Source organism: Cryptomeria japonica, chromosome 1, assembly GCF_030272615.1.
Source record: "Cryptomeria japonica chromosome 1, Sugi_1.0, whole genome shotgun sequence".
Lineage (NCBI taxonomy): Eukaryota > Viridiplantae > Streptophyta > Pinopsida > Cupressales > Cupressaceae > Cryptomeria > Cryptomeria japonica.
The window spans coordinates 659,154,638-659,170,889 of NC_081405.1; the positions used below are offsets into that span (position 1 = coordinate 659,154,638).

Sequence of the window (16,252 nt, forward strand, 5' to 3'; positions counted from 1 at the left end):
TTTGGAATCCATTGCTATCAGCTTCATTAACAGGCAGATTGGGTGCATCTCCAGCTACAGGCAGATTTGGTGTTTTGCTCATACCTTCTTCACTTCTTGACCAATGCTTATGCCATTCTAAAGGGATGATTTTATGAAGATATTGGACTGATTGAAGACTAATTAATACTACAGCAGCACTGTAGCGCAACACTATTCACATTACTGTAGTATGACACTATTCATGCTACTGTAGCGCGACACTATTCATGTTACTGTAGCACGACACTATTCATGTTACTGTAGTAGCAAGATGGGAAGTCATTGTTGGAACATTATGTCAAAAATGCTGGAGTATTTAGTGAGTTGAAAAATCTGCCATGTATTTGACTTTAATAATTCTGGAAATAATATCATATCAGCAGTAGTTCAATGTTCATGTTGCATATTACTGTAATTTCCTTCTAGTTCATGTTATGTGATTTTAAACCTATGCAAAGACTTAAAAACAAACAAACATTTCATTTCCGAAGCCATAAGAGGTTTAAACATTAAACGGAGAAATAAGGAGTTGGATGCAAATTGTTTGACTAAATTCCTATCAGCAGTTGGTTTAGTTTTTGGGCATTCTTGGGTGTCCATTACATTTGTAATTGTCCTCCCACTGCATAAGCGGTTGAGTTGAGCTTTATTGTAAGTGTTCATCCTCCCGCTGAGATATGCAGTAGAGTGATTCGTGCTTGGTTATGTTTTTGTTTCTCCTTGGCTGGTTTACCACCAAGCTTTCCAATTTTCTATTCCCACTGGAAATTGGAAGGGGTTGGCTTGCCGCCCATTGTTGTAATCAGTGCTTTCAGCAATTTACATCTAACGATCCCCTGCTACTGTATGCTCTCACCCTCCTAGCTTGGGCTCTTGGTGATCAAAATGTGTAGGGTTCCTTTCAGCTGGTTTAGTTTTCTTATTCTAACCCTGACGGGTGTTGGTGTGATTGTAATCTTGTTGAAAAAATAAAAATAAAAATTGTTTGGGGATATTACATGGGGGCACAAAGTTTCATGTACCTAACCTCAATTCCCATTGGTGTACATTCAAATATGGACATGCATCCCAAATAATCTAATTATCTCATTGGTCAAGAGAGAGTTTGTTGTAAAAAACCCTAATTAGGGTTTCATTGTTAAATCTTAGCCATAGATTTGAAATCAATCTAGGCTCTTCATTGTAATAGGGGATCTCTATAAAAGGCCTAGCCTTCTCATTTTTAAAGGGTTAATACTGAATAGTTAATAGACAATAAATAGCAGTTAGCAGTAGAGTAGAGTAGGAGGAGGAAGCTTGAAATTTTTGCCAAGTTATGTTGAAATCAATTCAATACTTTCATTGAAGTTAGGGTGGATGTATCTACATTTTGCATGGTTTCTTGTTACTTCTCAAGACCAATTAGAGTTCATTGATCATGGTGGATGCTTATGAAGATATTGTGATGAATTCCTTGGTTCATACTTTTTGTAGTTTGCTGATTGTAAGCTACAGTGTAAAGTTAGCCTGAGCCTAATCATTGTGCTAAGTTCGATTGTGGATACTTGTTCAAGTTGCGTCAGCATTGGGTATTTGGGTGATGTATTTGCAATGTGAAAATCTTCCATTTCCTTAGAAGATTGCATCAAGTTTGTGTTGTTATTGTCATCATGGCGAAGAAAAGCTTGGTTTGAGGAAATTTGTCTATTTGAGTATCATCCATTGTCGTCATTGTTCTTAGGAGTAGATTAGATTTCTAAACTCTCTATCTCTTTTTCCTTTATTTTCCACATTCCAGGTGTTCATAAATGTAAGTCCCCTTGTGATTCCAGCAATATCCAACCCTATAATTTCCAACGCATGGAGCAGACCAATTATGTCCCAGATAACTGATGTATTGAGTAGAGTCAATTCGCAATCCATATTCCCCATCTCCCTATCCAAACCCTAGCAGCTCGAAAGGATACCTTTTCAGCGGTGGAAAAAACTTGCAATGCAAAATGAATATTAACTTTAGGTTTTCATCGTTATATTCCCCTCTATCTTGCTATTTCCCATTTTAATGGGATCGCATTTTTGTAATACAAGGTGATTAATACATAGTGGTCGAGCTCCAAACTCCCACTTATATGTTATAATAAGTCTTTACCTAGTCGTGGGGGGGCTTTAAAACCCCTAAGTCTTTTAAAGACTTATAAAATTTAAAGGATGTAAATTAATTTTTATATTTATTTATTATATTAATGTTGAAAAAATTAATATTTTCTAGCAACATTAATATAATTAATAAATATTCAAATTAATTATTTTGCACATATTAAAATCTCCTAACAATATTCTTATATGGAAATTGAATTTTTGCATCTTTTAACTTTAGGATTGAATACCTTTCATCCATAGACACATGAAAAATGTAAAATGAATATTTAATTGGATAATTTATAAATCCAATTAATATTTGTTATTTGTGTCTTTAAAATTGTTCCCAATATGCATATGGAGGGAAAATATTGAATCCTAAAGAGGTGAAGTTATCTCAAGAATTTGGGGTCAGATTTGAGCTTGAAATGCAGTTATCCATGAGTTTGAGTAGTTCTTCAGCAGTTAAAGCCTGTTTTTGAGTGTTTCAGGGGTCAACCTTCAGTTGACCAAGAGTTTACACCTGATTTCATACAATTATGCAAAGTTTGAAGCCTTTTTGTGGGGGTTTCTTTCTCTACTCGGATTTGGAGATATTTTTGACTTGGAGATCACTCAAGGAGACTTTCAGTTGAGCATCAGTCATCTTATCCTTGCCTTTGAAAGGCTTTTTACATAAAGGAAGGAAGGATTTCAGTTTGAGGGGGTTCTGAATTTTTTCTCAAGCCTAGCTGAGTTTTCTTTCTTGTAACCCATTTGCAGTTTTGACAGTAAATTTCAATAAAGATATCAGTCTATGCCTTTCTCATTTCTAAGCTATTTTTCATTGTGTGATTGAGAGTAATTTTCATTTTTGTGTTATTTATCAAATAACCTTTCTTGAAGTTGCTGTCTCATGCATGAATCATAGGTCATGCATTGTGGTTTATCAATTTAATTGTTTGTGAAAGTCATTTCCTTTCAATTTTTCTGAGCAATGATCCTTTGCATGAAACACTCTTGTGATATGAATTCAGAGATGTTATATGTGTAAAACAGGTGGATTTAGAAGAGTTTTACTGTCATTTTTTCAGATCATATGGTGTATCACCCTATTTAGTATTCCTTATTTTTCCTTTTATCTTCATTTATTCCCTCTCCCTTTTCTCCAGAAACTGCTCTTCAAGGTCTTGTTAGAGTAGGTGATCCATCATTATCAGGAACCGGCCTATCTGGAGGTCCAATCATAATAATAGTTTACCCACAGACTCATGATTGTTCCCATGTTATCCCAAAGTGCTAGGTTTTAATAGCTTAGTTTTTGGGTGCACTTTTGGGCTTTAATAGTACCCATAGGAGAGAGAGGCCCTTCTAACACATGTGAAATGCTAGTCTTGAGCTCACCCACAATCATTAACATGAAAGATAAATGATGAAAGCAAAAGGTGGTAAGTCAAACAATCCTAAGTTGAGGATCTAACATCACTAATCAGGTTAACCTCGTTTTTAGGCAGATGATTCGCATCAAACCATTTAACATGCCCATTCCTAGAAACCCCTTCATTAGCAAACGAATCAGCCACATGGTTGCTTTCTATTTATATGTGGCCCACCCTAACCTCATTGAAGGAATCAATCAAACTTAGGGTATCATTTTAAATAGCCCAACAAGTGGATTTCTCCATATGATGTTTAAGAAGTAACCCTCTATGACAAGTTTAGAGACACCTAACTCTTTAGCCAAATGAATATCCTAGTAAGCCACAATGGCTAATTGCAACATCAATATAATTAAAACTTTCTTCTATTAACATTTATTTCAATGCTTAAAATTTTATTTAATTTTTTTATAAGCATTTTAATATTTTATGTTATTAAAAGTTGTATATCTATTGTATGACTATTTTTTCCTAAAGTTAAATTAAATGTTCATGAAAATAACTAAGGTGCTATTAAATGGCTGATAGACACCCATATTTATAGCTTATTTGGGAATGACTCGTTGCCAAAAGACAAAGTTCAATAAATTTAAAAATGATTTGGACATAATATAACATTTCAAATTTCAAGTTATATAGCATTCTCTCTGTTAATATTATAATAAACCTAGCACACAATAGTGCTCTTGTTTAACTTTTTATTTAATTTTTTATAAGTATTTTAATCTTTCGCATTCTTTAAAATTTGCCAGTATTTTATTTTAAACATTTTTAAGTTTTTTAAATTATATGCTAGTAACATGTAAGGTGCTACTAAATATTGATAAGTATAAATATTTACAGTTTATTATTGGTTCATGGCCATAAAACAAAGTTCACTTTATCTCAAAATGATTTGAGCATAATGCAACATTTCAATTTGCCAACTTCAAATTATATCTCCCTTTATAATTATAAACTTGGCATGTTATAGCACCATCGGAAGTATGAAAATAAATGCATAAGAATACTGCATTCACAAAATACATTGTGAATTTTTTACCAACTTGGCTTGATTGGATTGGAAAGCACTAATTGATGATAAAAAGTTTTGAAAATCAAATTATGTAAAATTAAGAGATGTGTTATGTAGAGGCTCCAAGATTTTTATCATTAACCAAACTTTGACACAATGGCAAGTCCAGCTCCAAATATTTTATATCATTATCTAAAAAATTTTAAAAAGGAGATCTGCCTGGAAGGAAATATGCTTCAATAATTAAGTGCACAGGGCTGAGCAGAGCTCATTAAAATGACTTTTGGCTTCAAGTTACCTTGAGGTGGTTGATCCCTTGCTTCTGTGGGATGTGTAACCCTGTGTTGTTTTCATCTCCTTGTTGTGGGGTACTGATTGGTTTCTGTTAGTTGTCATCCTTAGTGTTGTTTGTTCTTTGTTTGTCTTTTGTGGCTTGTAGGGCTACATTGTTTAATTTTCTTTGATCTCATTTTTTTTTTCTGCTGTTTCTTTTGGGCTTCATAGATTTATCTGAACTTTTCTTTGTAAAAAGGTTCAGGCTTTTTTAAAAATCCACCTTTACTTATATCAAAAACTATTATCTAGAAATTTAATATTTCGTTAATTGCAGACAATATGCTGTAAGAATTGGCAGATGAGCCTTTAACACACACAGAAATATCAGTTGTTCTTCTATGTATGCAGTGTGACCATTTACTAAATTGTCAAATTTTCAGTTGAGTTGATTGCAGAAACTTTTGAAATTGTTGAGCACTCCAAATAATTAACTTAAAAACTTAAAATGAAAAAGTAATTTTTTGTACTTTTGGGTGACTGATCTAAGAACCAATATATGGCATTGGATGCAACTTATTTTAACTCTAACTATTTTAATATTTTGACCTATACTTTCACTCTCTTCCTTGAACGATATTCAATAAGAATATCAAGAGTATTAAATGGCTAAACCTTAGCTATTTTAGATTTTCAAATTTTCAAATAATAAACAAGGTCTGTTTACCTTCAGCCTAGAAGAACAGTATATCCTTTTGTTTATATAAAGTTGGATATTTGAATGTGTGGCTATTTAAGCTCTTCCAAAAACAATTTGATGTGAGAAAACTCAATATTTCTATTAGATTTCAGTTAAGCAAAAGGAAGAATAAAGCTCATTCTTATGGATGAATTATAAACAACATTGAGCAATGAGAGAATTTACCTACAAGTTTGATGTCAATTTGTTTGAAGAGAGAATGAAAGCAAAGTGCTAATATCAGCAATAGTCTCCCATAGAAGCTGAACTATCTATTAGTGCCTTCATGTTCACCTCCTGCCATCTATGAATTACTTTTCCTTGAATAATTACATGCATAAACAAATAGATTGTGAACAAACTCATTTTCTGAGTGTTTGATCCATAAATTTGAGGAGTTTTTCAAGTACATCTTAATTTCTCTTGCTTTCCTAAAATTTCTATCAAAATCCAAACTAATTTTGAAATATCAACTAAAAAGTTCTTGAAATTGCATTGAAAAAATAAATTTGGTTGTTGGATCTTCATATTCCATAATTCCGCTGAGCTGAAAGCTGAATTTTGTGTCTCTATCATGTGCAAGAAATGGTCCGACTATTTGGTAGTTACAACATGTATATATTATATATTCTTAGGACTGTTGCATTTACAAAACGGACCACAGATTTGATGGACAATGAAAATAAAAAACACAGTCTACCTATTGTTCGGAAAAGAAATGGCCTCTTAACAAGGACAATTTCTATTTTCTTTGCATGCTTGGCATAGATCCAAGTGACAATCAGTTGTCCCAGCATGGTAAGTGAATATCCTACAGTGCAGAGCATGAATGCAAACGATATACTTTCTCCTTCAAACCTTTGAACGTTTCTGTAGAATTTCTCAAGAAATGCATTAAGGCCGTCACCAAGAATACCTCTCCTATCAATTATGGAAGTTGTTTGAGATATCTCGATTATTCGGTAGCATTGTATTTAAATGGTATATTCCATTTCAACAAATTTATATATGGAGCATTTCTATATTATTCAAGAGGAGTTTTTTAGGTATATAATACCAAAAAGAAGTTCTAATTGAATCCATACTCTAAAGATTTATCTTGCCATCTTCAGAATCAAAGTGAAAATTTGATATGCAAAAGAGAGTTGAAATATATGATTCTTTAATGCTTATGATATATTGAATTATCAAATGAGTAGCCATTTATGGAAATAAGGTGTTTTCAGTTAAATTTTAGCCAATTTTTAGCGACTCAATTTTCTTGCTCATGTTATTTCTATTGGTTGTATTTTCAAGTCCCATTAACCTGTTTTGATCATCTACATACATCAATATAACATCTTTCTTTATATGGCTCAGGTATATAACAGTCAATGAGACTCGTGGTAGAGCTCTCTTTTATTATTTTGTTGAATCCGAAAGAAATCCATCTGAAGACCCAGTTCTTCTGTGGCTTACTGGTGGTCCTGGTTGCTCAAGTTTCACTGGATTTGTCTATGAGATTGGTTAGTTAATTGGAACCTTGAATTACCATTATTGTTTTTTTCTAATGCTCCAACATTGCCATTTTTAAAAAGTGGTTTTACATTTTCCAATAAAATTCATATCGACACTAGGGAAACAGGGAAATAGACATGCAGTTGAAGGACAGTTCTTTAGATCACCCAATGTTATCTCTAAGGTTCCACTCTCGTCTCATGTGGCTAAGGATTGAGAATATAAATCAGGAAAACCCTAGTTAAAATTGAAAGCCTTGGATGCTTCTTTTGCCTCTTGGACTATGTAAGCTGTAACAGTGTCTAGTAACACAACAGTCAAGCCTAACTATTGATTACATTATATGCGATTCTCTCACGCTACTGTATTTTCCTAGTAAATAGGTTGTTGACTTATGTCCCCGTGTATTTATAGTGACAAATTAAAGTAATACCAATGGTTTCCTTATTCTTTGTGAAAATTTAAAATGGTGCTACAGCCTTTTTTCTTTTCTTTTCCTTTTATATTGAATTTGATGGCAATTGTCTATCACTTATTGCAGGCCCAATGTATTTTGATCTCAATTACACTGGGGGTTTACCCAAGCTCATTGACAATCCACATTCTTGGACTAAGGTTTGATTCATTATTCCCATTTCTTTTAGAATACTTTAACAACAACTTACTATTAGCATTCCATGGCATATTTTATCTCATGCATTGTTTACTCGGGCCAAGAGGCATATTAGACTATAATATAACCCTAAATAGCTCTTTGTAGATTGGGTCTCCCAACTTGGATCTATATAATCTGTTTCCATGTCTAGTAACTCTTTCATTTGCAAATAATTACTGTGGTGTAGAGCATATATCTCATTCAAAATTTTCCTGTGTTGCATTGAATGTAATGTATCGCAGCAGTTTTTTCTTTTGTATAGCATATCCACTAAATTGTTTTGCACTTAGGTGTGCAACATTATTTTTCTTGATTCTCCTGCTGGGACTGGGTTTTCCTACTCCAATTCAACCGAAGACTATGTTACTGGAGACTTTAAGACTGTATCAGATGCATACACTTTTCTTATGAAGGTATTCCAGCTCTGTCTTATTAGAAAAATAATTTTAAAAGAGTATCAATATTTATCATCTTTAAGAGTTTCAACAAGTTGAACATAGCTTATTATGTACGATGCAGTGGTTTGAGGCATACCCTGAGTTTCTATCTAATCCACTATACATTGGAGGAGATTCTTATTCGGGCTATATTGTACCAATGTTGACACAGAAAATAGCAGATGGTATTACATGGACTCCTCACTTTGTATTATTTTCTTTAGAATATTTTTTTTGGCTTTTTTCTCTCAGGCGATCTATGTTTACTGCCTTTTGCTACTGGAATGAAAATTGCAAAGTAAACGGTATGATAAAGCAGAAAACAATACTAGCTTACAACAGTAATTCTAGAAAGATTTGTCAATTCATTCATTCCTTAACAAGATATTACAATATAATTTAGGAATTTCACAATTGCGGTCCTGAACATGTTTCCAACAAAACAATATATAGGATAGCCAACGGTTGCTGAGAACTACCAACTGTTGACAACTATCAATTGTCAGTAACTAACTTTTTTTATTACAATAAAACTAATACTGCATCAACCCCCCAAAAAGAAAGTCATCTTCCAGACGATTGACAAACAAAATTGGAAGGCAAAACAACAAAACTAATGGACTACTGTATTTATTGAGGAGGGTGAGAGGACGTCCCCGGAGCCGGATACACTAAGGATGAAGGAGTGGACGTCTGATAGCTGAGCTAGTGTAGCCTATATGTAATGTCCCCTAATGGGACTTGTTGATGTGTTTTTACACACATGCGAACACAGAATAAAATACCAAAAAGTATCTTATTCTCTCTTGAACAAAATCTCTCAGATGCCGAAGATTAGCTTAAGGATCATTCGAGGCTACTCCAAGGTTCATGAATGTAGGGTCACTACGTGTGGATAAGCTCATTTGTTTGATGTGATTATGCTAGAATCACAAGGGGACTTACATTCGAATGCTTGAATGCTTGATTTGCTAGAACTTAGGTCCTATCTACTCAATTGGAAGATAAAAAAGAGCAAAAGAGGTAAGGTTTGAGAGAGCTTATTCTAGTCTTAAGAATGTAGGAAGATGAATGAATGGCTAGATGGAATCCTACTAAGCGAGGTCTCACCATCAAACTGAACAATTTGACACAAGCTCAGTGCAATCTTCTAAGGATGTTTCAAAGATGTTCGAACTATTACTGCAAAACATTGATCACCATTCATGTTAATGCATAAACAATGAGTGTAGGATGATTTGAGGTTAAGCTCATGTTATTCCAGTTGACCACACAAGGCACGCTCACAATCAGTAAGAGGCTAGTGGTATGGACTAAGCGGATTCCAAATGAATACATTCAACAACTTCTTCCATTCAATCTAATTTATTTATCATCTAACATGAGGATCCAACAAGAAACCATGCACATTGTAAAGAAACAACTCACTTCACCATAACTTCAATGAAAATAGAGTTCATTTACAACTTAGGCAACAATTTCTGCCTTCTCCTACTTTACTCTAACTTCTATTCTTTTTTATTCTCTTTAGACTATCTATTGACTATTAACTACTACTATTAGCTATTCTCCAATTATTAACTATTAACCTTTACAAATGAAGAGCTTGAGCCTTTTATAGTGCTCTCGATATAATTCAACGGCTTAAATCAATTTGAGATCAATGGCCAAGATTTTACAATGAAAGCCCTAATTAGGGTTTGTTACAACAAACTCTCCTTAGCCAATGAGAAAATTACATTTCATGAGTGTGGATCAATAGATATTAGGGGTAGGTGCCTCAGAGTTTGTGCCATCATTGGTGGGTCAGGTACATTGAATCAAGACATGCAGAGGTAGACCTTCCTTGATTGGTGAGTGGTGACTGGGATGATGACTAGGATTCCACCTCAACTTGCACTTGTAGGTTTGGAAGATTTGATACTCGACATTACAAGCTTGCTCGAAGTAGTGGTGATGGGATATATTGAGGGAGCTGAGTCCTTCCTTCATCCGCACTTGTGTTTCTTGGAGTGATTGCATGATCTCTCCTTCGCCATCTTATGATCTCTCCATGTCGATGTGATAGAATGAAAATCTTGAAGATAACCCGCTATTGCTTGCAATTGTTGAACACTTGAATTTTTTCAACTTAGTAGTACTTTGAGTCTTCTTCATGCATTTGAGGTGTTCTTGATGCTGATGAAGCTTCTTGAAGTAGTCCCCTTGTATCTTGTCCTTGGTCTTGCATAGTGATGATAGGAAGTGTTTGTCATGATCGAGTCATCCCTCCATCCTTGCTTGTGTCTCTTGCCTTATGGTGGTTGCATGATCTTCCCTTTTATACCTACAAAACAAAGCAAGTATAGTATCAAACTCATATGATATGTAGCTTATATAATCTCTTAATTTTGACACAATCTTTGATTTTGAATGATTGCAATTAGTAAGTTCATTGGGTAATTTGAATATTGTAGAGCAAACTTGGGCTGTCTAAAGACAAATTTGCTGGTTGATAGGCTTCCTAGCTGAGCAAATTCACTTTTCCTCAATACTCAAATGATAAATTCGCCTTCTCAAGACATCAGACCTGCATCCTCAATAATAAATTTCGCCTATATGCTGGATGAAATTTGCAAATATGCTGATGAAAATCATTGTCCTGCTGGAGTAATTCACTGACCTGCCACTGATGGAGAGAAAAATGTTTGAATTGATGGTTGGAGTAATTGATTTGACCTTCCCTTTATATGCGATTCAGGGTAAGAGACATGTCCTTGGGAGTAATAGGCCGACTTGGTAAAATAAATAACAAAAAGCTTTTTTATGATAGCCGACTTCTTACCTTGAACTTCTCTTCTTGGAATTTGAAATACGAAATTCGTTCTAAAAATCTTGCAAGGTACATGAAGTTGGATATTCGTTCACTATCCTTGCTAGGGACAGGACCTAAAGTGCAGCTCGCTCACTGTCCTTGGTAAGGACAGGTCAAGATGTGAAATTTGTTCTATGACCTCCATAGGGACAGGTCCTATAATTAATTCGCTCTTCTAAGAACAAGACCAAGATTAAATTGCATCATTTGATTGGATCGATCAAAGTTTAAAGCAATCAGTCCGCTCTCTAACCAGCCCAGGGACAGTGTAATATTCCTTTGCTAATGTACGGCAAGTTTGTGAATGTACGGGGTGTGACCGTACGATGAGGGTGAGGGTGTACGGTGGAGATGAAGTGGCAGGTGAGGGTGCTACGTACGGTGAGGGTGTGGAACAATATGATGTAGATGAGGGTGTACGGTGGGGATGTATGGTGGGGTGAGATGTACGGTGAGAAGGTACAGTGGGGATGTACGGTGGAGGTGTGAGGTGTATGGTGGTATAACCATACGATGGGTTTCAGCGGGTATGCGGTGAAGGGTTTGATCTTCCGTAAGTAATAAATTCTGAATATTAGGAATCCCTTATGCATGTATATCAGATTAACAAATATGCAACTGGAGAAAGTAAACAATGATGAGATTCAAGATTTGCCAGATCCGGAATGAGTACAAAGAATAGAATAGGGTGAGGGGTGAATCTCACCGAAACTGCAAATACCAAATAGGGAGGGTCTTTCACCTCCGAAATGGCAGATAACAAAACTCCAACAGCAATTCGCACAATAGAGAAAAATACCAAAATTCGCATACCAACACAAATGACAGACTCGACGATAAATATGGGCTCCGGGAACTTTCCTGAAGGGTTACAAAGGGGCTGACACGACCAAACTAAGACTTGACTAATCTAATTAAGTAAAGGGCCCGAAAGATGTGTTATTAAATTTGGGCCTTACAATAAAGTATTTAAATTTATTATTTAATTATATCAGGGACATCACAGATAGGACCTAAATCCAAAATTTGCTCATGGTCCTCTTGAAGGACAGGACCTATATTCAAAATTCGCTCCATGTTCGTCCTAAGGACAAGATCTATAACTTTACTTTGGTCAGCCCCTTAAAAATGTATACTTTATCAAATCGGGTCATATGTTTGATGATCAACCTCAAGGTAAGGATTTCGCTCAAGGTCTTCTCTAAGGACAGGCCCTATAGTAAGTGAATTCGCTGCACGACCATCTCAAAGACAAAACATATCAATCAGTTCGCTCTGTGTCCTCTTGAAGGACATGCCCTACATGGTTTTTCGCTCTTCATCCTTGCCAAGGATAGGACCTATAATTCATTACTTCGTTCTATGTCCTTTGTGAGGACAACTCTCAAGAAATGGTTCGCTCTAGGACCGCCTTAAGGACAATTTTTATAATCAAACCCGTTCCATGTCCTTCCCAAGGACAAGATTTATACCTTGAATTTGCCCATTTAAGAAGCTCACTTTATGTCCTTCTCAAGGATAGGACCTAAATTCAATTTCGCTTTATGTCCTTTGTGAGGACAAGACCAAAAGATAAACTTCTCTCACCGACCTTCCCAAAGACAAGCTCAAATCGCTTCATGACCAGCTCAAGGACAAGTTTTAAAACATAGTTCGCTCAATGTCCTTGATGAGGATTTCGCTCCTTGTCCTTACTAAGGTACTGTTACCTATTTTTCGCTCCTAGCTGAAAAATAGGTTAAGAAATGCTAGCATGAACAAAAGAAAGCTAGTGTGTACTAATTCTCTATTTTTTGTGTTTCCAACTGTACTAAGGAATGATTTAAAGATGATATTTTTAAGTACTTCTAGTCTGTAACAACAAAAGAGAGAAACATCTCATTCAAAAGGAGAAGTATTTTATTCATATTCAAACATGCGTCCTACACAAAGAGCCGTGAGACTAGCTACGTGCATCCAGTGCAGAAAGGAAATATACATATATGTATGCACAAATACAAAGGAAAAAATGAGGAAAGGCATGTCGAGAATGGAACCAATCATTGCCTAAATGACTGGAACAGTTGAGGTAGGCTCGATGTCGCCTTTGTCTTGCTGCTCCACCCTGGTCCGTTGATGCTTTCCTTCTGATATCTGCAAAAGAGTTGAAACAAGCAATGCGTTAGAACATTTTGTTCTAAGCAATGGCTGACTGCATTTCTAACATGTGTACTAATGCACGCATATATATATATGATCCCTACATGCATCAAATGCATATAACTCGAATCACAAAGGAATCTCGAAAGGCAAATATCAGATCAAAGGAAAATCACCATACATATGCATATTTTGCTAACAGGTTTGTTTCATGTGCAGGAAAAGGAAAAAGGACAGCTGCTAGTCATGAAGTTCACAAAGATGACTGGAGATGAATGCGGCTCCCACAAGGGTTGAGCCCAGCTCATGTGAAGCGATGGCAAGGTTTCATACAATCAAATCATATCAGAGGCAAAGGCATTATTGATTAGACATTTCGATAATTTCAAGACAGCTGCGTCCTTGGAAATAATATTCAGATTTAAGAGTATTTTGCAGAAGTAGGCAGCTACAGTTTTCAAAAAAACATACCTTAATGTGCAGCATTAGATGGCAGATGACAAAAGGGGGGGTTTTTAATGTTTGTTTTTCACCATTTTCAGTCCAAACAGTCATTCAGAGATGCACACAGCAATGAAATTCATCAAAAGACTTGTGGAGCACCTAATAGGACCTAGAAATTGGCATCATTCTGCTTTATTCTGAACTGGGTTAGTGTTGTAATGGATTTGTCCAGTGAAAGTGATGGTGATATTAGTGAATCTGAGATTAGAGAATATGAAGAAAAATCATATGAGGATCTAGTGAAGGGAAATCATGTCATAAAGAATATGGATGGAGCTTTGAGATTTCCAAAGTAGAGGAAAGCACATCCAAAATAATTTCTAGAGAATCCGTGGTAAGAGGCAGAAAGAGGGGAAGATATGGCTCCCAAGCTATTCAATCATCAAAGCGACTTAAATGTGAGAATTTAAGCATAACCGGCAAGCCAAAAGATCTAATTCCCTCAGTGGAATTACCTAAGAATTCTAATATTTTATCCTCGGGTATTCATATTGTGTGTGTAGAAAAGAAAGTTATGACTCTAGAACAAATGCTCTCTTGTATAGAAACCTATGAAAGTTTTGATAAAGAAAATCATTTGATAGATTCTGGCAGTAAATTGTTGAGGAAGAAGTCTCTCAAAGTCGTAGTATCTGAGGAAGACAAATATTCTGTTAAGAGAAATAAGAATACAGTGAAATATGATGTAATAAGAAGTATGAAGGAATTGAGAGAATCCAAGAAGCAGATCCAGAGTGGGAGTTGTCTTGTTGAAGCCAAATTAACACAATTGTTGTGCTCAGCTACAAAAGAAAGCGGTGGCCAAGACCAGACAAATAGCCATTTTGACAGTGCAGGGGACACTGTTCATCAAAGAATTGACAAGAATGGAACAGAGCAATCACCTGCAGAGAATGAGCATTTGGACCAAATGAAGAGCAATTGTACTTCACGAGTACAACAAAAAAAAAAAAAAAAATTAAAAAAAAAAAACAGTTTCAGAATTTCCTATTACAGGTTGCAAAACAGGAAAGTTGATATCATCGGATAAGTCACAAACAAAGAGATATAGAACGAGTAAATCTTCTCAAGCATCAAGGTATGAAATTTGTGGTAAAATTACAGATGAGACGGTAATAGAGTTGTCTAATGTGACTTGTCTTGAGGATATCACCAGTGCTCGTGAAAAATGTAAAAAGTACAACCTATTTCCATCTGATCCAGATTCTGGACTGATTTCTAATGAAACAACCAGCAATGAGGAAGATGGGAAGGAGTAGATTGAAGTAGACTGTTTAGCAGATGTTGCTGATTTTGAATTTATATGTATGAAGGAAGATATTTCATCTGCTTGTGCAGAAAATAAGCCCACTTCATTACCAGAAACTCATCTAAATAGTGATGTCAATAAATCTATGAAACAGGTGAACAATTCAAGCACAAAGATTACAAGAGGAAGACCTGCTACCCAAAACCAAAAGTTGTCACTAAATTCTCAAATTCAATCCATCATATTCTAGAGATATTTCATGAACAAAAAGGGATATGCTCTTATATTGTGCTCCAAAAGCAGTGGTTACTTTGCTTCTAGGAAACATTGGATTCAATTTTGTACTGCAACTAAAATGCATTGTTGTAGAGAGAATTTTCCAAAAGAAAGTCATGTCTACTAGAAGGCATTTATATATGACTTTCGGTGGTCTTTCATGGGGGACTGTGAGCTATGTAGCTAGCACTACAGAGGAGCAGTTGTTATATCCATTATAATACAGCCATAGTGTTGAGGTCACCATATGACATTGATATTAGTCTTTTGATATGAATATCTTGAAGTATATATGTGTGCAAGAGTTTCTGGAAAATCCTGTGTTTTTTTTTTTATATCAACATTTCGGATTGCACTCAGCAATCCATCATCAGGAAGAGGGAAAGACAAAGTGGAACATACCAAAGGTGTCAAGTGGATGCAATGAGCAAAATGGAAGCAGATCATTTCGATTTGAGGAAGAATTTAAGTGTTTTTTTTAAAAAAAAAAAAATTATTCTTTGGGCAGAGTGAAGATTTTTGAAACTGCACTTTTGAATTACTCCAAATGTAAGGAAGCAAGAAGTATGTAACTAAACATTGCAATAAAATCAGAGCCAGAGCAGAGGATGCAAGGAATAAAAAGTCGAAGCCGTGGAGGGTTTCAAACATACATTTATGTGTTTATTTATTTCTTCAAGGTTTTTCGAAATACCCAGGAAAACTCATTTCGAACGCCTTGAAATGATTCAGAAAAAGCGATTTTCATTCAGAAACGGTAAAGATAGCGAACCTGTGAGCAGTATAATAGATGGAAGGTGAAAAGATCGCGCCCAGCAAGCCAGCACTCCTTTCGAACGCCCAGAAAATATTCAGAAACACAGAAAGATTTCCATGGCGGCTCCATAAATAGGCCCGAAGCTAGCAAAGACACAGACAAAGAGTAGGCCGTAAGAAAAAAACAGAGGCCCAGCACTCATTTCGGCGCCCAGAACAGGAAGAGACCGAGATTTTTCCTCCCTTTGTGCCCAGTTCGAACCCTAGCGGCGCCCAGAAGGATGCAGAGCGAAGTTTCCAG

At 35.5% G+C, this 16,252-nt stretch overlaps 1 protein-coding gene across 1 annotated transcript in view; it reads left to right on the plus strand.

Annotated features, from left to right (window-relative positions):
- Positions 1-14,929, plus strand: part of LOC131858323 (serine carboxypeptidase-like 17) — a 112,877-nt gene extending 97,948 nt beyond the window's left edge. The window contains exons 2-7 of the mRNA XM_059211525.1: positions 6,944-7,089; positions 7,623-7,696; positions 8,027-8,149; positions 8,256-8,358; positions 14,216-14,593; positions 14,667-14,929. Coding sequence (XP_059067508.1) covers positions 6,944-7,089; positions 7,623-7,696; positions 8,027-8,149; positions 8,256-8,358; positions 14,216-14,593; positions 14,667-14,929 — 1,087 coding nt within the window. The remainder of the gene's footprint in view (positions 1-6,943; positions 7,090-7,622; positions 7,697-8,026; positions 8,150-8,255; positions 8,359-14,215; positions 14,594-14,666) is intronic.
- Positions 14,930-16,252: the final 1,323 nt, after the last annotated feature.